The 25,968-nt window shown below is 38.1% G+C and overlaps 1 protein-coding gene, 1 long non-coding RNA gene and 1 pseudogene across 3 annotated transcripts; all 3 read left to right on the top strand.

The window, feature by feature from the left end:
• Window positions 1–6,507: 6,507 nt before the first annotated feature.
• LOC129354077 (NLR family CARD domain-containing protein 3-like) lies at window positions 6,508–9,862 on the top strand (annotated as a pseudogene).
• A 9,993-nt stretch (window positions 9,863–19,855) lies between these two features.
• LOC129354103 (hatching enzyme 1.2-like) lies at window positions 19,856–22,950 on the top strand. Of its 2 annotated transcripts, XM_055023595.1 has the most exons (10): window positions 19,857–19,929; window positions 19,971–20,080; window positions 20,254–20,281; window positions 20,359–20,409; window positions 20,890–21,021; window positions 21,185–21,308; window positions 21,382–21,557; window positions 21,913–21,994; window positions 22,104–22,228; window positions 22,308–22,950. In XM_055023595.1, exons 2-10 carry the CDS (start codon window positions 20,015–20,017, stop codon window positions 22,310–22,312), a joined length of 789 nt encoding a protein of 262 aa, XP_054879570.1. In that variant the 5' UTR covers window positions 19,857–19,929; window positions 19,971–20,014; the 3' UTR covers window positions 22,313–22,950. The 2 variants fall into 2 exon arrangements, with proteins under 2 accessions (XP_054879569.1, XP_054879570.1); XM_055023594.1 differs by lacking the exon at window positions 22,308–22,950 and having other exon boundaries at window positions 19,856–19,929; window positions 22,104–22,236.
• A 1,768-nt stretch (window positions 22,951–24,718) lies between these two features.
• Window positions 24,719–25,758, top strand: LOC129354109 (uncharacterized). The gene is made up of 4 exons (XR_008605116.1): window positions 24,719–24,750; window positions 24,835–24,885; window positions 25,067–25,201; window positions 25,525–25,758. It is a non-coding gene; the product is annotated as an uncharacterized LOC129354109 (long non-coding RNA).
• The last annotated feature ends 210 nt before the right edge of the window (window positions 25,759–25,968 follow it).

Genomic DNA, 25,968 nt, shown 5'->3' with positions numbered 1-25,968 from the left:
CACTTAATAAATCAACTGTTAATTAGTCATCATACTATGTAAATGACTAACAAAATTTGAACAAACAAGAAACTTGACTACCTCAAGGGATTTCTCACATTGGAGAATCAACTGTCTGATTTTCTTTAGCCCACTAAATTTAACCTTACCAAAGCTCTGCAGTAAAGCAAACGGGTACTTAGTTTGAAGCCTGAATCAGATGCCTTCAGCCTTCTGCTGAACCTGGACTTTGGCCGCTCTCGGTGTAAAATAAAACATCAGACTTTTTAAAAAATGTCCGAGTGAACATCACTTAATTATCATCAACTAGTTGTTTATACTCATCTTAAACCATTGGCAGGAATCTTTGGATAAAACACACAAACAATAAAAAAAAAGCTTTATCAGTTAATCTATTTAAATTGAGTCCACGCAACAACAAAAAAAAAATAAAAAGTGAACTATATGAAAGTAGTGAAGATGTTGTGTGCTAAATGTTTAACGTTTTAACATGCCCAGCAGACACCACACCATTTCTGCTCAAGCAAACCACAAGGTTTTGAACAGGACAACTATGTCAAAAAATAAATAAAAAATGAGACCGTGTATCTTTATTGTATGTAGCAAATATATTGCTGCTGGTGCTGCTGCTGCTGTAGGTAGAAAATAAAAGAAGTTTTGCAGAGAATAATATTCTGGATGAGTTTAAGAATATTCTTTGCCAAAATTACACAGTGTAACTACACTTGTATTTTATATGTTGCAGTAATTGAATCTTTTGAGGCAATTGTTTGCATAAATTAAGTAAATCCAACCTATTTTCCTGCTCTACATACTTAGCTAGCAATTTGCCAGTTAGCTTCCCAGTCTGAATTTCTGTGCAATGTCTTTATTCAGTCAACTCTTCTATCCTGTACTCCAATTCTATTCCAGAACTCCAATATTCTACATCCATTTTGTGAATGTTTTGCTTGCTTGTTGATCTTCAGCATGCTCTGAAGGCAGTATCTGGTTTCTCTTACTTTAAACCGCCCAACTTGCACCTGATTGGCACTTTAGCCTTTTGATTCCCTCCCAGTGAGGCGGTGCTTCACAAAGCAAATTGATTGTCAATCTGTTGCTCTCTGCCTGGTGGTTGTTTCAGAAGATGAGGAAACATGGTGACTGAGGTTTACAGCCAACTAGCCAAATTATGCAGCTTTTTTTTTAGTAGATAGCGGTCCTAAAACTACATACCTTTAAAAAATATGAACAAATATGTTCAATTCCTTAATTATTTGATTCATGGGTGATACAAGTTTGGTCATTTGGAATGCAACTCAAGGACTGTGGCTTCTTAATGTAAGTGTTTCTGCTACTGGACAAGAAACAAGGTTAAAAGATGACAGTGGTATTTACTGAGAGCAAGACTATGTCTAGTTATCAGGACAGACTGAGACCTGTAAAAAAACTGTTGGATCCATATGACACAATTATGATCTTAATATGACAGAGGAGGGAACCGGTTATCTGCTCCAACAATGTATTAGCCTTCAAGGAAATCATTTTGGATACAAAGAGCAGAAATATCTCAACATCAGATTATTATTATTGTTTTTACTCTTATATCAGTGATTTAAAACATTTTTTAAATTTTTGATACCATGCGGTGCCATGCAGTACCATGTGGTCAACCGCAAAGTTGTGCGTGAATGTAAAAGTCAATTATTTTTGTCACCCAAAGAAAATTGTAATGTGTTTATTATGAGTAGGATTAACCGAGCTGAAGGGAAAACAAAGAAAAAAGGAGAAATAAATATTCAGCGATACAGAATTGACTCAGCAAATATGAACCTAGGAAATTATTGAAACCTTCAAGAATTTTATGTGGCGTAAGATATTTAAGAAAAATAATCCTGATTCCATACTCATGAATTTCTTTATCTGGTTGTTATCTCTAAATACGTTTTTATGTTGAACCCCAGACATCTCACCTCTTTCCCACAGTTTTTTACACTTTGTTCCACTACTTATAGTCAATGTTTTAAAAAAAAATAAAAAACCCAGTACAGAGTTTTGAAGCGATGGAGGAAATTTACGTCAATATGGAACCTGTTGAACAAAGTGCATCTCATCCCACAGGTAAGAACAAAGTTACAGAGAAATATAGTATGTATTTAATTTAATTACATTTTGCTAAGGCTCAGGTTTCTGTTCAGGTTTCTGTTCAGGTAGCAGCAGCTCCAAAGAGAGGCTCTGCCTCGGTGTGGCCGTATCTTTGGGAATCCTGAACGTTTTCCTTTTGACCGAACTCATCGCCCTCAGTGTACACAGTGAGTCTTGTTATAGTCATCTTAAAGATGTAAAATGAGTACATTTTATGTTTCTGTTATAAAAAAAATGTCATTGATTCCTTTCTGAAATCGAACTGATGAATTAGCAAGGGTATAAAATCGTTCTGTTTTAGACTTTTTAGACTTTGTATACTGTAAATTATGTTGTACAAGATAGTGTGACTCATATCTTTTGCTTCGTAAATAAAAATTAAGATCGTAATTTTTGACAACAGCTTCTTAATATTGCAAGGGATGACCTTTGCCAGCTCAGACACCAGGCAATGGTATATGGGAAAATGCACAGTAAATTTTGTAAAGTGTAAATTTTGATGTTACAGAGAAAAACACCAATCTCTGCTTTCATCAACACATAAAACATTGCTCATCATTTCTCTTCAGTTGTACAAATTGTAACCTTTCTTAATTTAATTCAGTTGATTTTAAAATGCAAATTTTACGATAGGTAATCTAAAGACAGTTTACAAAAAACCCAAAGTAATTTTCCATTCTACTTATCAAACAGCGCAGCAATTTAAATGTATTATTTAAGTCAGTAAAAAACAAACAAACAAGCATAAAAGTTAAGTAATCGGAGTTTTAAAAAAAAATTGCAGATTGCATCATGTCATTGACTTGTCATTGACTTGACTTGTTTATATGCTTCTTCCTCTTCAAATTACTGTTATCCTATCATGACCGATTTTATCCATATTTTCAGGGAAAGCCTGTGGAACCAACATGTACGATTGCTACCTTTCTTCTTTGTTGCTTTCATAGAGTAGGAACACACAAAATGAATAACCTCACCGACTGAACTTTGAAATGAATAAAAAGTCATTCGGTTAATCATTCAGATACTCAGAATTATTTGAATTTCTTTCTTAGACAGGAACCCAGTTCCTCCATTATTATTATCATCATCATCATCATCATCGTCACAGTTCTGATTACAGACACTCACTGTCAGGATCCAGGGTTGTTAGGTTCTCGCTGTAGGGGTTTTGGGTGCATGCACCACCTTTGTTTCCTCACCAGATGGCACCATCATTTTTGACGGAGGGCGTGGATGACGTCATCTCCCACACCGGCCTCGGATTAGCTCATCAGCGACAGGTTTTGAGGAGCGGTCTACCAGTCCTTCGGCGCCTGAGTGTGCCCAGTTTTGGTACCTCCTAGCTACCTCGAGTTTGTACTCTGTTTTTTCTCGCTGTCTGAGCCGTCAGTGATTCCTTTGTCTACTCACCTCTCCGCAGTCTCCCCTTGGATTTCCTCGACTGGAAGACGCGCCGTTTCTCGCTCCTCGCGGATCCCGAGCCTACCTGTCTGCCCTCCAGCGCGCACACGCCCCACCCAAACCCCCAGAGAGACCGGACCCTGGACCCAGCAGCCACCCGCCGCTAGCTTTTCCCGGCTCTACTCAAGTAAGATCTGTCCAGTGTTATCGACACTCCACTTCCCACAGCCTTCGAACTCACCTTTCCTGCTCTGTACTCCTAGTGAGCCGATCGCTTCCTGATCCTTCCCTTCCCGTGGACCAGACCAGAGTTTTCATTCCCTGCCACTGTGTTCCGTTTCTTTCTCAAATAAATTCACTATATTTTCACCCACCGTATCCTAGTGTTGTGTTCTGCATATGGGCTAGAATCAAATCCTCCCAATATGACACTCTCAGTGAGTGCCGGTTGGAGACTGACTCTTTCCATCTTTAAGATGACTAGAACAAGCTCCTCACTGTTGAATCCATGGTGTCGGCATCACTTTATTACAAATGATAGTAAATAATTGGACATGTAGAAATATAATTTTACCAAGATAGAGCTTGAGCCGCTGTTACTGGACACAACTGGAGTTCCATAAAGTCAGGCAGTAAAAGTCACATTAAGACACAATCAGAACTTATCATGCTAAACAGATCCTTCGCACAAAAACCATCCTCCAACGTTTGTTTATCATGTCAGAGTTTTAACAAGAAAGAAGAAAAAACACAGAGTCCAACCGGTAAAATTGTTCCTTTATAAATCACAACGGTTGAAAGTGTACATTTTATCTTTAGGCTTTTATGCAACAACGTGCTAATAAGCTACGTTATTTGTCGTTAGTTAATAGTATCATTCTGAACACGACATCTAAACGTCGATCAGTACTGGACCTGGTCTTCTTTTCTTCTGCAGCCCCTGGAATAATGGCAACAACTGATCTCTGCTGTTCCTTAGGACCAAATCTCCCTGTAAGGAGAAAAAACAAAATCAAAGTTTTGTTTCTTTTACATTGTTGTTTTTAGCGCACACAAATGATAGAGTACTTAATAAATTTTAATAAAAGTCTTCATTTAGATATATTATATTTGTTTAGACCAGAAAGGAAAGTTATTACGTAGTTATACTCTACAATTCAAAGGGAAAAGTTTTTTAAAGTTTTGACAACCTTAAAGTCTTTTCAGCTCGTGGAGGATCCGTTTCAGTGAAGTTATCAGTGAAGTTATCAGTGAAGTTATCAGTGAAGTTAGCGTTCACGGAGGGAAACTTGTTGCTGTTCTGCTCAGTCAGAATGTTGCTGATGTCAAAAAATCTGCTGTCATGTCATGAGCTGGAAACAAAATAAATAAATAAAATCAACAAACGTGTTTGCAAAAACAAGTTGCATCGTATTTTCACTTAAAACTTACAAAATAATTTCATGATTTTGGCAAAAGTGCCAATCAGTGTAAATCTGCTGTAGAATTTAAACTGAGGTAACGCTGAACAGAAAATCGTTTGAAAAAAAAAGAAAGAGGAGACATTCTACCCTAAATGCTGCAAATGCAAGCATTGCTGAAAATAATTCAAACTCATGTAACATCGTGTAATGTTTCAGCTCTCTGCATCACTTTGAGTAACCAAGCTTTATTCTTTTTATACCCTTGCTAATTCATCAGTTCGATTTCAGAAAGGAATCAATGACATTTTTTTTATAACAGAAACATAAAATGTACTCATTTTACATCTTTAAGATGACTATAACAAGACTCACTGTGTACACTGAGGGCGATGAGTTCGGTCAAAAGGAAAACGTTCAGGATTCCCAAAGATACGGCCACACCGAGGCAGAGCCTCTCTTTGGAGCTGCTGCTACCTGAACAGAAACCTGAACAGAAACCTGAGCCTTAGCAAAATGTAATTAAATTAAATACATACTATATTTCTCTGTAACTTTGTTCTTACCTGTGGGATGAGATGCACTTTGTTCAACAGGTTCCATATTGACGTAAATTTCCTCCATCGCTTCAAAACTCTGTACTGGTTTTTTATTTTTTTTAAAACATTGACTATAAGTAGTGGAACAAAGTGTAAAAAACTGTGGGAAAGAGGTGAGATGTCTGGGTTCAACATAAAAACGTATTTTAGAGATAACAACCAGATAAAGAAATTCATGAGTATGGAATCAGGATTATTTTTCTTAAATATCTTACGCCACATAAAATTCTTGAAGGTTTCAATAATTTCCTAGGTTCATATTTGCTGAGTCAATTCTGTATCGCTGAATATTTATTTCTCCTTTTTTCTTTGTTTTCCCTTCAGCTCGGTTAATCTACTCATAATAAACACATTACAATTTTCTTTGGGTGACAAAAATAATTGACTTTTACATTCACGCACAACTTTGCGGTTGACCACATGGTACTGCATGGCACCGCATGGTATCAAAAATTTAAAAAATGTTTTTAAATCACTGATATAAGAGTAAAAACAATAATAATAATCTGATGTTGAGATATTTCTGCTCTTTGTATCCAAAATGATTTCCTTGAAGGCTAATACATTGTTGGAGCAGATAACCGGTTCCCTCCTCTGTCATATTAAGATCATAATTGTGTCATATGGATCCAACAGTTTTTTTACAGGTCTCAGTCTGTCCTGATAACTAGACATAGTCTTGCTCTCAGTAAATACCACTGTCATCTTTTAACCTTGTTTCTTGTCCAGTAGCAGAAAACACTTACATTAAGAAGCCACAGTCCTTGAGTTGCATTCCAAATGACCAAACTTGTATCACCCATGAATCAAATAATTAAGGAATTGAACATATTGTTCATATTTTTAAAGGTATGTAGTTTTAGGACCGCTATCTACTAAAAAAAAAGCTGCATAATCTGGCTAGTTGGCTGTAAACCTCAGTCACCATGTTTCCTCATCTTCTGAAACAACCACCAGGCAGAGAGCAAACAGATTGACAATCTGCTGAAGCAGCATCCTTGAAACCAGAAGATCCAGGAACAACCGTCAGCTGTGAGGATGTTTTTGAACCTAGAAGAGACGAAGAAGTCAGAACGCTGGTGACCAAAGGTGCCGCGGGCATTGGGAAAACAGTCTTGACACAGAAGTACACTTTGGACTGGGCTGAAGGTAAAGCCAACCACAACATACAGTTTATCTTCCCATTCACCTTCCGAGAGCTCAACTTGCTGAAATCTCAAAACATCACCTTAGTGGGACTCATTCATCACTTCTTTCCTGAAATCAGAAAAGCAGGAATCTGTAGCTTTGAAGAGTTCCAGATTATGTTTATCTTCGATGGTCTGGATGAACTTCAACCTCCTCTGGACTTCCACTACACTCCGGTTCTGACAGATGCTACAGAACCTCCTCAGTCCACACGATACTCGTAAACCTCATCAGAGGGAAGCTACTTCCCTCAGCTCGTCTCTGGATAACCACACGACCCGCGGCAGTCCATCAGATCCCTATTCAGTATGTTGACAGTGAGACAGAAATCAGAGGTTTCACAAACCAGCGGAAGGAAGAATACTTCAGAAAGAGACTCCAAGACAAGGAACTGGCCAGTAAAATCATCTCTCATATTGGGACTTCAAGAAGCTCAATACAATGTGTCACATTCCTGTTTTCTGTTGGATCACTGCTACAGTTCTGGATCAGGTCCTGAAAGATAAAGAGAAAACAGAGCTGCCCAACACCCTGACTGAGTTGTATATCCATTTCTTGGTTGTGCAGGTCAAACAGGACAATGCCAAGTATCGCAAAAACGTTTTGACTGATGGCATCTGGAATTCAGAGACTGAGAAAATCTTTCTTTCAATGGGAAAACTAGCTTTTGAGCAGCTGGAAAAAAGAAACCTGCTCTTTTATGAAGAGGACCTAAAAGAGTATGGAATTGACATAAACACTGCCTCGACTTACCCAGGAGTTTTACAGAGACTTTCAAGGAAGAAAGCATACTGAACCAGAAAAGGCTGTTTTGTTTTGTCCATCGGAGCATTCAAGAGTTTCTGGCTGCACTTTATGTCTTCTTGGTGTTCATGAAGGCTGGGGACAATCTGGTGAAAAGAAGTCGCAGTGCTTTGCAACCCGAATCTAAATTTAAACAGTTTTACCAGAGTGCAGTTGACAAGGCTTTGGAGAGTCCAGATGGATACTTGGACATGTTTACCCGCTTTCTCTTGGGGCTTTCACTGAAAACTAACCAAGACCTCCTGCAAGGCCTGTGGAAAAAGACCAAAAATGTTCCACAGGTTCAAAAAATGCTTATCCAACACATCAAGAAAAATATCAGGGATAGTCCTTCAGTTGAGAAAAGCATCCGGATGTTTCACTGGCTGAGTGAACTGAATGACCATTCCCTAGAGGAAGAGATTCAACAGTACCTGAGTGGAGAAGTCCTGGAAAAAGACCTCACCTCTTCTCAGTGGTCAGCACTGATTTTTGTCTTGTTGTCTTCACAAAAAGTGTTCAATGTTTTTGACTTTAAGAAGTTCTGCAAATCAAAGGAAGCCCTTCGGTGGCTAACACCAGTGATGAATGCATCAAAAAAGTCTCTGTATGTATCACACAAAGTTCAAGAAAGTTTTACAATTTATTTAAAAGAAAAAGATAAAAAGTATTTATCTGGAGCTTATCTTTCAGGTTGTTTAGCTGTAACCTGTCGCAGAGAAGCTGTATATTCCTGGTGCCAATGCTAACCGCTGAGAACTCTTGCCTCAGAGAGTTGGACCTGAGTGACAATGACCTGCATGATGAAGGAGTAGATTTGCTTTCTTATGGACTCAGGAGTCCAACGTGTAGACTGGAGGTTCTCAGGTGAGTATTTGGAAGATTGAGGAAATAAACAATAATATTATTGTTTCCATTCTTTGTATTTTTAATAAGAAAATTTAATACCACTGAAAACAACTGAGAACTGGCCATTTCCTAAGATGAAAAGAGGCCGGTTTGCCTATTATCCATCCGTCCCATCCATCCATCTATCCTCCGTCTGTCCGTCCAACATCGTCTTCTGCTTATCCAAATTTGGGTCATGGCTGAAGCAGCCTAAGCAAGGGGCATAGACGTCCCTCTCCCCAGCTCTTTTGGGGGAATCCAAATGTGAGGAAAACATAGTCTCTCCAGTGAGTCCTGGGTCTTCCACTGGGTCTTGTCTCCATGGGACATGCCCAGAACCCCTCACCAGGTAGGGATCCAAACCAGATGCACAAGCCATCTCAACTGGCTCCTCTCAATGTGGAGAAGCAGTGATTCTGGTCTGAGCCCCTCCCAGATGTCCAGCTAACCACTCTATCTCTCAAACAGAGCCCAAGCACCCACTGAGGAAGCTTAGAAGCTTCCCAAAGCTGATCGTGGATGATCAATAAACTGAGAGCGTCACCTTGGCTCAGCTGTCTCTATACCACAAGAGACCGGCACAGAGTGTGCATTTCTGCAAATGTAGTACTAGTCCGCCTGTGCACCTCCCATTCTATGTTTTCCATCATTTGTGAACAAGACCCATAGACACTTAAATTCCTCCATTGCAGGGGTGGGCACTCCAGGTCCTCGAGGGCCAGTCTCCTGCAACTTTTATCTCTACTTCAACACACCTGAGTCAAATAATGAGGTCATTAACAGGACTCTGGAGAACTTGATTGCATTTAGGAGGTGATTCAGCTATTGGATTCAGGTGTGTTGGATCAGGGAGACAACCAAGAGTTGCAGGACACCGGCCCTCGAGGACCAGGAGTGCCCACCCCTGCTCCATTGGGACAGGAGCTGTTCCCCAACTCAAAGGCTCGACCAGAGAAGGTGGATGTTTGCATACAGGTGCAGGGGAGAGTCAAGCACATCCAGATGGAAACGCAGCGAGTTGCTGTAGTTGATTGCTTTACAGACAAATCGGAAAATAATTACATTACCATCCCGGCAGGCCAAAGTATTGGTGGAGCGCACCAGGACATAGCTGACGTAGGTTTCTATGTGTGATGAAGATGCCAAATCCCTTTGTACACAAAAGCAATAAATGGCTGGACAAAGTGAGAGTTCATCTATTAAACTGAATGAATATTAATTCCATTGGAGACAAATCACCACCAGGACATTCAGCCACAGATCAGATAAAAATGAAACAAAGTCATTCATCAAACTGCAACCTCAGGTATCCTGGTACCAACAGCACATTTGAACACCCTGAAGAAAAACCAGCGCAAAGGCAAATTCTTTCAGTGTATGATTTTTAGATTGATTTTTACACTTATTCATAAGTTGTTGATGTAACAATATGTCTTGATGAATATTTGCAGATTGTCAGGCTGTCTGGTCACAGAGAGAGGGCTGTGCTTCTCTGGCTTCTGCTCTGACCTCCAACCCTTCTTATCTGAGGGAGCTTGACCTGAGCTTTAACCATCCTGGAGAATCGGGCCTTGATGGTTTTACCGCTGGACTGCAGGATCCGACCTGGAAACTGAAAACTTTAAGGTACATTTAATTATTTTCATCCAGAAAAATAATTTCAGGACAAAAAGATTACTGTGTGTATGTGTACCTGTTCAACTTGTCAGATTCACAGAATATGTTCAACATCTTTAAATTTCCTCTTTCTTAAACAGAGCAGATCATTGTGGAAAACACCGTCTGTTTCCGTCACCCCAAAGGTGTAAGTAAACCCTTCTGTGATGGTCCGACCAGCAAACTCAAGGACAAAGGCATATAAAAAAATAACTATTTAATTTTTCAAAAAAGCTTAACAAAAGTTTTTTTTTACAGCAAATCTCAAAAAGAAATATAAGAAAAATTGGCCCAAAAAATAATCAAACTACAGCATACCAACTCAACAAACAAGACTAACTGACTATCCTCAATGAACACACAGGGGAATTTATATACAAAGGCTAGCCTACACACACACACAAGGAGGGGCGGGGAAGAAAACAAAAACAACCAATACATAAAACATAAATAACAAATTCAAATCACAACATTTTACTTTAACACAACTATAAAACAAAACAACCTAACACCGTAAATATTATAACAATAGAGCGAAAGGAAGATGTCAATAGGGCGAGAGGAGGAGTCTTCCACATCAAATTTCCTGCTTCCCGCAGCCTGATGGTTCGTTCCAATTACAATCAACTCCTCCCAGCCAGTCCTTCAACTCAACCAAAAACAAAATAGTTAATATTCTAAATAAACCAAGCATTTACTAAAATGTGTGCACCCAATCTAGTAAACAACTTAATACCAAAAACCCACCACCAAAGAAAAAGTGATATTACCATATAAATATTATCAATATAAAACATTAACTAAATACTAACACTGAAGAAAGAAATATTAACACTGAGAAGATGGAGGAACCTCCTCACATTCCTAATGTCTGACTTTCTATATTTAGTTTATTTACAACAATTCAAATTCATACCAATACAATTCAAACATGCAAATAGATTCGATTCAGTGACATTAAGAGGAACCTCAAATAAAAGGCTATAAAGAACCTAATTTAGTCTGCATGTTTTGTTGAACAATCAGGTGCTCATAATGTCTAACAGAGGTTACAGTAGCATTAGCATGTAGCTCCTACCATAATCAGCCTCAGATATTACAAAACACAACCAATAATATTAATCCTGAGCTAAACATGGAAAAACACACAATTATCTCTGCAGATCTTATTATGTTAAATTTACACAATCAGAGCTGCTTAAGACCTGTTTTAAACTACAGAGCGCACTTACCAATGTTGGCCACCAGGAGTCTCTTGACACCTTGACACAGTAAATGAGAAACATTCAATGCAAACCAAAAATCTCTCAGTGCTCTAATTAACTGCCTTTCCAACAATAAATAATATTTATTGACAATAAAACTGAAACCAGATGCTGCTAATTTGCTACATTTTTGTAAAACAAGTTTCCTGAAATTCATTTTATGTAGAAATATGTTTATCAAACTTGCTGAGCTCCACATCAAAGGTCCTTTCATTCTGTCATATTGGCTTTATTTTGAAAACCTGTCATGTTCAAAGTATTAATGCAGAATAGATCAGGGCAGAAATCTTGTCAAGTTCAATGACTGCTAAGAAAAGAGTCTTTAAAAATGTCTGTCAATTCTGCCCTCCATGGAAAAAGCACAAGAGAACCTGAAGTTATCGGCTAAAATATCTGAGAAAAAAGAGATTAATATGATTATAAAGCATTACCTGTGAACCTCTAAATAAGTAATTAAGATATAAACTCTTCTATATAAAGCCAAATGAAAATATGGATTTATGAAAAGAAAAATGTGTATTGACTCCAGTCTTTTGTCGTTCATCAGTTTCTTGAGCAGATGGTGGATCCCAACACAGCAAACAGAAATCTGATACTGTCACTGGACCACAAAACAGATGAAGGCTGTGAAAGAGGAGCTGCCATATCCTGACAATCCAGAGGTTTGACACCAGGAAGCAGGTGCTGTGCACTGATGGTCTGACTGGTCGCTGCTACTGGGAGGTCCAGTGGGAAGGAACAGTCAGAATAGGACTGTCATACAAAGGAATCAGGAGGAAGGGGGAGGGTGACGAGTGCTGCATTGGTGGGAACCATCAGTCCTGGGCTCTGTCATGCAGTCCTCAGAGTTTCACTGCCTGGCACAACAACACACCAACAGAAATAAAACAGTTCGAAAACACCAACTCCAACAGGCTGGGAGTGTATTTGGACTGGTCTGCAGGCACGGTGTCCTTTTACTCACTTCCTGACATAGTTTCCTCCATGAAAAAGATTCACCTTCATACGTTTCAGACCACATTCACTGATCCACTCTATGCTGCATTTGGGTTTGAACAAACCCAGGAGGGTGAGGATGAATCCTCTTCAGTTTCCCTGATGCAGGTTGAATAATGAGGCCTGATCCTTTAGAGAAGAATATTTTGCAAAGTGAGCACAGCAGCACTCAGAGTCAGGTAGACAGATTCATGTATGTATATATCTAATACAACAAGATTATAGTTCAGATCAAATGGGCCGTCTTTGCAAACGGCCCATTTGCAAAGATAATAATCAGAGAACATATCAAACAAAATCCACACACACATAATCCAGAAACTCAAATCTGTTTTGATTTCATTCATCGCTCGTAATAAACTATCAAAGCCTTAACATTAAAATATACTTGAATAAACAACATTGGTTATATTTGCCCATGTTTGTGTGTGAATGAATGTCTCAATATCAAGAAAGAACCATGAACTCATCAAAAGTCAAATCTTCAAAAGCTAAACTCTTTTTATGACAGCGAACCTTCAGATTCAGGTTATGAAGATGATAATGTTTAAAAAAAGTAATAATTTCAAACAAACTTTTAAAAGTCACTAACAACAGCGCTGTTGAGTTGGTTTATTCAATTAAATTAACTTGTCCTCTGGGTTTATTGTCTGCAAAATAAAAGATTTATAAAAATGTGTTTTTAATTCTTAGCAATTATTTTCCCCTTTCTAAAGGAAATATAGATTTGGATTTTCAACTCGCCGACATTGTGAAACTTTGCATTTAAATAAATGCAAAGTTTTAGTGAACAAAATAAATCATTCTGTGGGTGAATTTGATTAATTGTTATTTAATATTAATGCAGTTTTTTATGTATCTGAAGTTTTGCTGACACTTTGATTTCATTATATTGAATCAGATTACTATATGCTGTAATTTTATTAGCAGTTCTAAAGTGTTTATATGCTAAATGTCGTGACTGTCTTTGTAAATGTGCGCCTCTGTGTTGGATTGGGTTGTGTGTGTGATAAATATAGTCTGGTATTAAACTCATGAGGCCTAGAGATCCCTGTCTCAGTATTTTCCATGTTTAAAGTTAAATCTGCCATTTGAATAGATTCACTTCACCTTATTATAATCAGCTCAAACATAAATCTGAATGGAAAACGTATCAGAATCATTAATTTCTATATTTCAATATTGATCCTTTGCATTAAGGGTCAAAGGGCTTTAACCTTCATCCTGCAGTGCCCCATTCGAGCCACTAGAGGACAGAACTTCCCTCTTCATCAGAAGCTGCCAACCTGCTTTTCTATGCAACAGATTCAGCAAAACCATTTAAGTGACAGAGAAATGTTTCCTTTAAAGGAAAAATTGCCTTATTAAGTCAGTTAATGGGTTATATTTTTTTTAACAAAAAAATGTTAAAATGCTGATTAAATCTGAAATCTGGTGCTTCATTAACTCTCCAGCAATTAGGATAAAGTTAATTATAAAGACCGTTTTCAAAAGCTGCTGAAAAATAATAATGTTTTCATTCCTAATTTTAAGAAATAATCAGTTTCTGGACAACTTGTGATTCCAGTGAAACCAAAATTTAAAACCAAAACTGCAGCCTTGGATGAAGGATCCATTTTAATAATGTTGGTTTTGATTGTGGCAGCATCATGCATGTTCACACAACACAAGAAAACTGCTAAGTTTATCACTATTTCTACAAGAAAGATTAGGTACTAATTTACAGACATGATGCAAACGGCTGTAAAAAACAAGATATTCTAAAATATCGGTGGCGTTTTACTGCGATCCGTCCAGATTCAACTCAAAAACTCTGGTCAGAAACATGATGGGTAAAATCTGCTAGAGAGCAACATGGTTAAGTTTTCCATTGCTTGTAAAGTTGCCAGTAAAAGTCAATGCAGCAAAAGAAAAGAGGGAAAGAGGCAAAACAAAAGTTTAGCATCTATAATAGTGATAATCGATAAATAGATATACAGCTGACATTTTAAGGATGAATTTCTTAAGACATAAAGAATTTTATGAGCTTATTCTGTATTAATTAACATCCTAACAACAAGGTTGACATAGAAGCATAGCTGTTGTAATAAACAATGATGAGCATCAATCTCTGCAGAACCAGCATTTCCAGTCAGTAAAGTCTGAGATTAAAACAGAAACAATCCTGCAGCTTGTGAAGCTTTTGGAGCAGCTCTGTGGAAACAAATGAACCTGGTTGAAGTTAAAATGTTGACACCAGATCGTTTTCTCCTTTCAGGGACGACATTTTCAGAAGAACAAGATAAACTCCAGGCTCTTGGAGAACAACGGCCTCAAAAGGATTAAACTATGTTTTTTATTAACTTGTTTTTATTATCTTGTTTTATTAATCAAGATAATAAAAAAACTACCAGCTTCTGTTATACTATTCTAAACCAGGCTCAGTTTTATGTTTACGTGTCAAAACAACTTTGCATCTTTCATTTCCATAACAAAGAAAAAAAATGGAGTTTAGAGTTTTGATTTAATTCATTAAGAGAAAAAAACACCCAGATTTTCCACTAACCCTGTAATTATCACAGAACACCTGCTTAAAGTCATGCAACTCGGGTGGATTTAAGTTCAAACTTTGACTAGTTCTTCAATTCCTTTGGTTCAGATTCTGTTGCTTTTTGAAGATTTCTTTGCCTCCATGTTGTCTTAGAGATGCCATGTTGAAATAATTATGAATAATTATGTTATTTCATAATTAATAATTATGTTTATTTAAGTTTATCTGGGATTATTTTTTAATGATCAAATGTTGAGTCATTTAAGCATGACCTGAGAAAGAGAGAAACATTTACAAAGACTTGTTCACACTGACATTTCTGATCAAACATACCAAACGCTGCCAGCAGAATCCAGCAGAACCAGTCGGACCCCACCTGAAACTGCTGCTGAATCAACTAAAGAAAGATGGCACGATCATTACTCGTAAGCCAACAAAAGCTATGCTAAGCACCGGCTTGCCAACTAATTCCCAAGCTTTCATGCCTGCAGGCGGCATGTCAGGCGACTGTAAATTAATAAAAAAAATCCAAATGTAATGGCTCTACATAATGATTGTGCAGTCATTTAAGTTTTATTTAGCATTATTTTTTATTTGTACTTATCTTGTTTTCTGGTTTCAAGAGTAAAAGTCTCCAGATTCTCTATTCTATTTGTTTGCTTTCTGCTAAAACCAGAATTATAAAAACAAAAGTATAAAACTAGTAAGTTAGCTTTCTCCCGTCCCATGTGAATTAATACATTTGCAGCAGAAACTGGAATAAAAACACTTGGAGATTTTGAGTTTTTACAGTGTAAAACCATTATTAAAATAAATGGAGAAGAGTAAAGTAGGTAAAGTAAGTGCAGCGACGGCTCAGAAACATTTAAGCCTAAGAAGAAGAACAAAGTGCAGCAGTGCATTGTTGATCGAAGAAATGATGTGGGATCAATTTTGGAGACATTTAACAAAGGGAGGTGAAAGTATTGTCACAATATGAAAATAAAACAGAGGAAGCTGATAAAAATGAAGCAGAGCTAATAGCAAAGGCCTTTTATGGCGTATTAACTGAAAAACATTTGTTTTTTATGTGAAGAATAGGGAGGTTGTCTTATGATGTGCTTCACAGTGTTTCCACTATATAAATGCATGATAGGTATTTGTGAATCTAAATAGAAGGACAAACAGACAACGCAAGTGAATTTTATGAAAGCTTTTGCAAAAGGAGAGAACCCAGCAAACTGCTGCTTCCAGCCGTTCACTGAGCGCTCTGAAGACCCTTTGTTAGGGCTTTCTCTTTTATTACAAAGTAGAAAGTAGAAAAAGGAATGTGGAGGGAGGCAGATAGGAGTATCCCAAAGATACAAGTGGCTTCAAGGTCTGTACACAGCTGCAGCTCCAAAGTCTAACAAGTATGAGAGCTTTTCTCAGGATGTGAATAATAAATCTATTATAGCTACCAATGTAAGAATGATAACAAAACATAATTATTCTAACATTCCCCCTGTTTATAATTCTTACGTAGTAACTATGCAAAAAATAGTAAAAAAGAAAAAGAATAGATTACACATGTTATACAAGAGTTGTAGAATACATAATATATAATATAAGAAGGATAGAAAAAAGAAATGTAAAAGAAACATTGAAAACCAAATGCATATAATGTGGTGTTAATAATATAATAATGTTGAATGTAAGAATGAGAACACAGAAAAAAAACAACAACCAAAAACAAACAAACAGCAGAAAATCAAGTGCAGTTATCATCACTAACACCATTTGTTTTCACATTTCAGTGTAGGAGTCATCAAGCAAATGATTGAATCTGTTTATTAATTTACAAGACATCATCTCATGTACTCATTTTCCAGTCATCTTCTTTCTTCTGGAGCAACATGTAGTCCTCATCTGTGTCAGAGATTACCCTGACCAACTGATAGCTGAGCAGAGCAGTGTTAAATGTTTTTAACAGCATGCTTTGAAAACATAAAATGATGCAGGTTGTGAACAGACAGAATAGGATCAGTCCAGTCAAGATGGGTGTTCCAATGTTAAACAAAAGCTGCCACCAGAGTCTGGAGGTCAGCCAAGAAAGAAAGTCAAAAGTTTGTGAGCCCTGAGTTGCACTGTCCACAGAGTTCTTAAGCTCTTCCAAATCATGCAGGGCATCATGAATAGTTCCACCAGTTTCTCTTTCATCTCATGTTGAACCTATGATCTTGCAGACGCTTCCTTGAGAGGTTGTGAGAAAAGCCAATACAACACGGTTTTCAAAAGCATGTAAGCTCCATCTCCACACAGGAAGTACCAGTCAGCCATCACCCGTTGACCATAGTCTCCTGGCACTATGGCGCTGCAACGAGCTTTCTTCTGTCGTCCTCTCGTCTGCTGAGTGATGTCAAACGAACCTCCTTTCCTGAAGCAAATTGTGACAGTCTGGATTGTCGTTCCAGATGCTGCATCCTGAGGTTGGCTCCTGACCTCTGCAGGCGATGCAGTCGATGTATTCCGGTGTTGTTTCGCAGAAGGTGTAAACTGTGTTACACAGGTTCCATGGGAGCATTTATTTTACATTGATAGTTTCAAAACAATAATTTAAGTGGCAAATTAAATATTTGCATATAACTTAACATTTGACAACTTCCTTCAAGTGATGTGAAAAAAAAGCTGTGTTCCCATTTTGGTCCAAGATCAATAAGATATCAATCAAATCAATCAAATTTTATTTGTATAGCACTTTCAGCTACAAGGCATTTCAAAGTGCTTTACATCATAAACACAAAACACAAAGGCATGCAACATAGAATAAAATACCAAGTTTTTTTTTTTTTTTCTTCCCTCTCTTTCCCTTTCTTCCCCCTTCCCTTTGACACGGAATTTAAGCGCCTGTTACAGCCGGACTCCGCCGTCCGTTTAACCACGGGTATTCGCCGGGCCCCGTTGCCCACAACAGGAAAAAAAAAAAAAAAAAAATTACATACATATCCACAAAATCAAATCCATACATATTACATTTCAAATGCAACTCTAAACAGGTGCGTTTTTACTCCCACAGTCCGTATTTATATGGATATCATTGAATACTTTTACGAGGGCAGTCTCCGTGCTGTGGTGAGCACGAAAACCAGACTGGAAAGTGTCAAAGCAGTTGGTCATCATGAGGAAACTATTTAATTGTTTACACACAGTTTTTTCAATAACTTTGCTGATGAATGGGAGGTTTGAGATTGGCCTGTAATTCTGCAATAGTGATTTGTCCAGGTTGTTCTTTTTTAACAGTGGTTTGACTGCTGTTTTCAAAGCCTGGGGGAAAACACCTGATGTAAGCGATGAGTTTACGATTGGATCAGATCAGTAGCAATAACAGGCAGGACTTTGTTAAAGAAATGTGTGGGTAGGACATCCAGACAGCAGGAGCTTGAACTTAATTGATTTATAATTTCTTTTAGAGTTTTATAATTAAGTAGTTTAAAATGGGTCATTTTTTTCTGTATTTTGTTTTGTTTTGGTACAGAAATGGTTCTGGCTTTAGAGTTGATGTGCAGATTAATCCTCTGATTTTTTGGATTTTCTCTGAAAAGAAATCAGAAAACGTATTACAGGCAACATTAGATTGGAATTCAGGTGGAAACGTCACAGGAGGGTTTGTGAGCCTGTCAACTGTTGCAAATAAAGTTCGAGCATTATTGATGTTTTTGTTTATGACATCTGCAAAGAAAGCCTCCCTTGCATGTTTAGTGTTAAGTGATAGTTACGTAGTCTTTCTTTATAGATGTCATTATGAACGTAAGTTGAGTTTTACGCCATTGTCGTTCTGCCCTGCGGCAGAGTTTGTCTTGCAGACCGAACTATTTGTGCATTTCTCCATGGAGATTTCTTTCTACCAGTCAAAACCTTTACTTTAATTGGGGCAATGGAATCAATGATATATGAAACTTTAGACTGAAATCATCTAACAACTGATCTACATCATTACAGCTTAAGGGTGAGGAGGAAGAGTAGATTTGATTAAATGTTTCTGCTGTGTTTTTCTGTGAAAGAACGTTTTGTGACAGTAGCTGTTTGTCCAAGTGGGTCAAAGAATAAAGAACCTTCAAAGATAACAGCGAAGTGATCCGACAGGCGACATCAGTTACAGAGACATTGGAAATATTCACACCCTTACTGATAACCAGGTCCAGTGTGTGTCCTTGAGTGTGTGTTGCTTGTTTAACATGTTGTGTTAAACCAAAATTTTCTAAAATATCAGAGAGCTTTTTTGCTCCTCTGTTTTCGGGTTGTCCACATGAATGTTAAAATCACCAACAATTATTAAACAATCATAATCAATGCATATGAGAGAAAGAAGATCATTCAAGTCAGTAAAGAAATTTTCCACATATGCTGGAGTTTTGTATAAAGTTAGTGTCAAAGTTTCGTTTGAAGCCTTTAACCTGAAATTCCAAGATACTCAAAAGATGTGAAATGACCGAAAGAGATTTTACTACAGTTTATGGTATTTTTAAATATAGAAGCCACGCCTCCTCCTTTTTTATGTTTTTCTGTTCTCACTTAAAAAATTGTAGTCAGGAGGCGCTGATTCAATGAGTACAATTTGGTCATTATCGTCATTCAACCATGTTTCTGTCAGAAACATAACATCAACATTATACTCGGTGATGAAATCATTAATTAACAGAGCTTTAGCACAGAGTGATCTGATATTTAAAAGAGCTACTTTAAGTGGCTTGGAGGCCAAAAGATTTTCAGTCTGAGGTTCCTTTAGGCAGGGGATCAATCTGAGGTTTGAATTAGGACCGCTGTATTTCATATTTCTGGTTTTTGTAAATTTTCTTGTAGTGATCCGGACAGGTAATGTCCTGTTCTGCAGAACCCGGGGGCCAGACACATTCTGGATGGAGACGGGTGTAAAGATAATATCTGGTCCCCGGCCTCAGACCTCAGAAACGCAGAGTGATGGATCCTCTGGGAAGTCAGGGGCAGGTTGCTTAAATGTATACTTGACAGGTGACTGATGCACAAACAATGAGCCCTGAGGCACACCCCGTGTTCGCAGCGTTTAAAAGGTGGGAGGCTGAGCTGCTTCTGCATCCAGCCTCAGACTCCTGGACTGACAGGTAGGTACTGACTGTTATCTTAACAACAAAACTCTGTTTAGATTTGGATTTTTTCAGGTCAGAAGCTTCCCTGCAGAAAAGCAAGATGTTTAGAGTTTTCTTCTTCTTCTTCCTCACCATCTCGATGGCAAGGACGGCGGCTGTTCCTCTGGTAAGTTGGAAGGGAGACAAATAAAACTAATTTGTTTCATCCAACATAGGGAAGCCTAATGTGTTTAGATATATTGGGTTTGCAATGCAGCATCAACAGCAAATATCCAAACCATCATGAAGCAGAAGAAATGTGGTTGACATTAAATGCTGAAATCTCTGTTTGTGTTGCAGAAAGCAGATGACAGTGAAAACCAAATCAGTGAGTAGAAAAAATAAAAGAAACCTGAAGTGAAACTGAAATCTCTGACATGTGGATTTCTTTCCTTCCTCCCACAGATGAGGACATGGATGTCACAGAAATCATCTCCAAAGCAAACGAAGGCATAAGTAAGAGAGCAATTTCACACAACCCAACAGCTTTGAATGTAATTTTATATTTGCAAGTCAAGACAAAAAAATAATCATCATCTATTAATAAATCGACTGATTCATTTCTCAGAAATTAGCTTAATGGTTTGCCTTTGTCAAATCTTCAAGCCTGATAAGAAACTGGATATTTTTTAATCTGCATAAGGAACTGTCCCTACATTTCACTAGTGATCAATCGGTTTATTTGCAGTCTGTACAATTTCTAACCAGGATAGCAAGCATTTTAAAAATATTGTAAAAGTATAAAACAATACATTGGTTCCTTGTGTGTAATAAGAATAAGTAGTAAAAGACTCTGTACTCTCCTGGAGTGCTTTCATTGGCCAGCTCAATGCAGCATGTCTTGTTCAAGATGCAGAGGTCAAAGAATACACAAAAATCCTTTGTGTCATAAGAATCAATGTTCTTCACTCTGTTGTGTGTTTTGTGTTTCTGCAGAGACTCCACTGGTCCACGGTGACATTGCTCCGAGCAAATTGAGGAACGCAGACCCAACCACCGCCACCGGCTGCAAATGGCCCAAAACTGGAAAATATGTCTACATTCCCGTCTACATCTCCAGATCTTACTGTGAGCAAAACCAGCACCTGAATAAACACACAAGACTTTAAAATAGATGCAAACTTTTCCAAGTTCCTTCATGTTTATTTCAGAAGGCAGAGGGAACAGTAGATGTCTGTGTTGGAGTTTGTTTTGTAGTTAGGACCTTGGTGTAAGATGTTTTGTTTTGCAGCCACGGCAGAGCGTAACATCATCATCAATGACCTGGTGAGCTTCCACGCCTCGACCTGCATTCGCTTTGTCTGGAGGACTTCAACACGGCAAAGGGACTTCCTTCACTTCTACTCAGGATCCGGGTAGGAACTCAGTCACATACCGTGACTTTTACTTCCACACATTTCCACTGATTTCCTCCTGATCCCCCGTCAGGTGCTGGTCCAACCTGGGCCGTCAGCGTGGAGCACAGTTTGTGTCTCTCAGGAAAAATGGCTGCATGCACTCCTTTGTGCGGCATGAGATCAACCACGCTCTGGGCTTCCACCACGAACATGTCCGCTCTGACAGAGACTCCTTCGTCCAGGTCCTCACCCAGAACATCATCCCAGGTCGGCTCAGTCACACAACCGTGGCTTAATGCTTCTATCTGCAGAACATCTTGGTTAGATCTGAAAACAGAAGTATTTTAAACAAGTCATACATTTCTGTATTTTGCACATTTGGACACAAATGAAAAAAAAACTATTTGCATTCAGATCCATTCAGCCATTCATAGGGAACTTAATACTTTCCAAATGACCAAAATCAGAGAACTCAGCAGGTTTTTGTGTGGGAAGTTTGGAAACTGACATTTAAACTGTAAGATCACATTGCCTCATGTTCTACTTTTATCTATTGCAATGGAAAAGTGACATTTTCTGAAATAAGGTGACAATTTAAAAAGTTAACTTTTTTCTTAATCAGGGAACGAACACAACTTTGAGAAGGTGCAGACTAACAACCTGGGCACTCCCTACGACTTCAACTCCATTATGCATTACTCCAAGTGAGTCTTGGCTTCAAAAATACCTTCTATTGTGTTACACACAGCTTGCTGTTTTCAGTCTGACTGTGACTGCAGATGCATTTTGTTCATCACTTCCTCCTTCTTCCAGGACCGCCTTCTCCAGAAACGGCCAACCGACTCTCCTTTCCAAAGCTAATCCTTCCCTCAACTTTGGAAGAGCCTCATCGATGAGCGTCAACGACATCGCCCGCATCAACAGGCTCTACGGATGCTGTGAGTAAAATATTGATCTTTTCAAACATTTCTCTAGCATTTCCAGCAGCTGTATGACTTACGGTACTTTTTCTCTCAGCTTAAGTTTCAACACCATAAAGGAGAAACTTCAGCTCGCCAGCTGACCTTCGGCTCTGACCTGCTCCTCTCTCAAAATCTCAGAGCTACAGAAACTCTTCCTCTGCTGTCTCATTTACTGCATTTAACTACTTAACTACATAACTGCTGAAGACAGTTGCTGAAGAAACAGATTTTTGGGTATTACATCTCAATCTGTTAATGTCAGAATACATATTGCTGCTTATTGGTGAAGGATTTCTTATCAAAAAAGGTTTTCTTTTATACTATGGTTTGGCTTTTTTTGCATCTGCTATAAAAAATGGAAAGGAATGTTTCAATTGAAGATAAATCTAAGGGGAATTTTGGTTAAGTAAATTATGTTGTGACATAAAAACTGTGTAAGATGGAAAGATGGACTGGACTGGTATAAAATATCTAAATAAAAGGCAATTATTCAAGAATGTACAATCTATGGAAATGTGAAATGTAAAAGTTCCCCAATTACATTTGGACTAAAAAGGTTTTTATCTACATAATGTTACAAGTTCTCATCCAACATGTTTTATTCTTGTGACCAACATGTTTTTTTCTGAAATTTAATGGTATTGTAATTCATGTAATCCATTCAATCAAGTACCAAATAAAATTTGATCATTCCAACATCAATGTTTCTTTCTCTCTGTAACAGTTGGACATTTGGGACAAAGATCAGGGTTTCCTTAGTGCAGCACCACAAAATAAAAGCCTCCACACTTTCAGTATGAAGTTGTTTAAAAATTAAATGCTAAAATAATGTAAAGCAGGTGAGATAAATAAAAGTATATATTCATAGACTATATTTGTGCTCTTATGCTAACCATACTCAGAGTTTTAAATGAGTTTAGATACAATAAAATGTTAATTCTTACTTTATTTTGAAGTAAGAATAAACATGGTTGTGACTTGTGAGACAGATGAGCAATGAAAACAAAAAATCAACTCCTCTATTTCCTCCTGCCATTGCCCTCTGAAGAAATGTTCCTCTCCTGGTCAAAAACCACCAATCAGAGCCAGGAGGAGGGGCTTAGCGCTGCTAATCATCCTCCTGTACTCTTTTAAATCTGCTATTGATTGAAAAGCAACTCCAAGTTACAAAAAACCTGTTTATCTACCATAATCTGTGGCTTTGCTAACTAGCAGGCTATGTTGCGGTGAGCCAGCATAGCCTGTAGTTTTGTAAAAAGCAAGAGGATGAGAGTGATGGACAGCGCTAAGACCCTCCTACTGCCTCTGATTTGCTTCTGCAGAGGATCTCGATTTTTCCACAGATTATCTGTTTTATGTGATACTGTCAGAACATAATGATAATATTAACAAGTATGTAAAAATATTTTTTCTATAAAAGTTACATTCTGGTGCTGTAAGTGATGAAACTTTTGTGATGGATACTCCTGTTACAAAGGATGTAGCTTTTAATTTGTTAGTTGAGATACAGAAACGCTGACTTACAAAATGCCAGTGTGCTTTGTGTCATAATATAAACATATTTCTGTTCTTTATGTGGTCAATATCATGACCTCCCTGCACAAATGTTCTAGAATGTTATTAGTCGATAACAACTCTACTACTTCCAATGAAAGAATAGGCAAAATAACAATGACAGGATAAAATAAGCAATGAAAGCAGAAGAAATATTGACTGAATCGCCCTAATCCTCCAGCTCCAAGGATTAAAAGAAAAGGAAAACAAACGAGTTTTCAGAAGAGATTTAAAATCACCTGGGAGAAAACAGCCCAACATTTATTTCACTTTCTCATCTGGAAGAGCTAAAAGCATTTTGTTTTCAGTTGGACTTCTGTTTTTTCCATTTTGTATTTTTGTAAAAACAGATTTGCTTCTATGTTCACGTGAGCTGCATGTTGTTAAAAGCTGCTACATTGTGCAAAGACGGGACCAAACAGTGATGCACTTCACCTGCAACTTGTAACAGCACTGGTTTATTTTGGGAACAGATTGTCCCATCTGGAATAATGATGGATAAAAAAGCTTGGTCAGCAGTTTCTTGTGTCAGACGGGATCTGAGCCTCAGCTGCTCCGTCAGGTAAACGGCTCTCTGACTCTTCTTTAACTCCCATTTGTTTTCTTCATCATGTTTACATGCTTTCAAACTGAAACAGAAAGAAAGCATATTTTCTTTTCGTGTCACGATGAAGCTTCAGGACCTTCATCATGATCCCGGTTTTTCTGTCCCTTCTCTTCAACTCAGTGGAAACGTCGACACGGTAAGTTTATGATGGGATCAGTTCGTTTTACTGATTCACCTCACAGCTTAGACAAAACCCAAGATTTATGAAAGGCTGTTCTTCGTTTTGATTGTATTTATTTTTTAAAAAAGAAAAGTTTCAACATGTAAAGACCAAAATGACGCAGTTTTCTTCCATCTGTGTTCCAGAGTCCTGTAGTAGAACCTGCTCAGTATCCCAGTGAGTTTGAAACAAAGATCAATTTTATCTGACACAGCAGAGGCATAAATTTAACCAAAGGTTCTGGCAACATTTCTTTCTCAGAAGAGTTTATGGATATCTTTAAAAGCATCCCACAACCACAAGCTGACAAAGGTGAGACACAAGCTCACAAAACAAAAACACCCAGCAGATAATAATGAGAAAAACGTATCATTTTAACTCTAATCCTTAAAATAACAACAAATACGCATTTTTTTGATGTCAGATGAATTTAAAATTGCAGTCTTGTTTTTGCATTCCTGTCTGTGTTTGTCTGTCATTTGCTGTGTCGCAGAGCCAAAGCGATATGATGACATTGCTATGCCAAAAATCTTAAAGAGGAATGCAGACCCGTGCACCATCACAGGCTGCAAGTGGTTCAAATCCGGAGAGTACGTCTACATACCGTACTACATCGACACTAATTACTGTAAGCATCATGTGACAAAAACAGGCAAAAAAACTGACAGCTGAAGTTAAAATGACTAAACCCTCTGTTGAAACTTTAAGTTTTTTCAAAGATTTCTCAGGTGCTGTTAAACAGATCAATGATGCTTCAGTATGACTTTTCCAAACATCCTGGTTTTTATTTTGGATTCTTAAAAATCCAATTATTACCCTCTAAAGAACTGGCCTATTGATTTAGCCAAAGTGCAAACCACTGCTGTGAAATCATGTGCTTTCACTTGCATTCAGTCAATCGACAATAGAGAGACATTAGGGGCAGGCTTTCATCAAATCTCATTTTGACAGGTGCCACGCCCCTTTTACAGGAAGTCCCGCCTTAGATGAACGGAAGTCCCGCCTTAGATGAACGGAAGTCCCGCCTTAGATGAACGGAAGTCCCGCCTTAGAACACCGGAAGTCCCGCCTTAGATGACCGGAAGTCCCGCCTTACACCCACCCCATCCCTCCCTTCCTCCCTTTCGAATGTGACGAGGTGCCTCCTCCTCCTCCTCCTCCTCCTCCTCCTCCTCCTCCTCCTCCTCTCCTCCTCCTCCTCCTCCTCCTTCTTCTCCTCCTCCTCGTCCTCCTCCTCGGCCTCCTCCTCCTCGTCCTCCTCCTCCTCCTCCTTCTCTTGATTTTTTCTTTTTTAAAGAGTAATACCAATACAACAACAGTTATTTAATCAAGAAAAATGTATATAATTATATACTATGCCTACTGAAGTTTAAATAGATTTGGAATGGAGATGTT

Source organism: Poeciliopsis prolifica, unplaced genomic scaffold (assembly GCF_027474105.1).
Source record: "Poeciliopsis prolifica strain line A6 unplaced genomic scaffold, Auburn_PproV2 SCAFFOLD103, whole genome shotgun sequence".
NCBI classification, from domain to species: Eukaryota; Metazoa; Chordata; class Actinopteri; order Cyprinodontiformes; family Poeciliidae; genus Poeciliopsis; species Poeciliopsis prolifica.
The sequence above is the reverse complement of the archived record's forward strand: the minus strand, read 5'-3'. Positions and strand labels throughout refer to the sequence as shown.

Excerpts from the sequence above, each read along its gene's own strand:
- LOC129354103 (XM_055023594.1), top strand. The coding sequence starts at position 20,015 with ATGTTTAGAGTTTTCTTCTTCTTCTTCCTCACCATCTCGATGGCAAGG. Across the intron at positions 20,410-20,889 it reads CAAAGCAAACGAAGGCATAA|AGACTCCACTGGTCCACGGT; the intron begins GTAAGAGAGCAA and ends GTGTTTCTGCAG. Across the intron at positions 21,558-21,912 it reads CACCCAGAACATCATCCCAG|GGAACGAACACAACTTTGAG; the intron begins GTCGGCTCAGTC and ends TTTCTTAATCAG.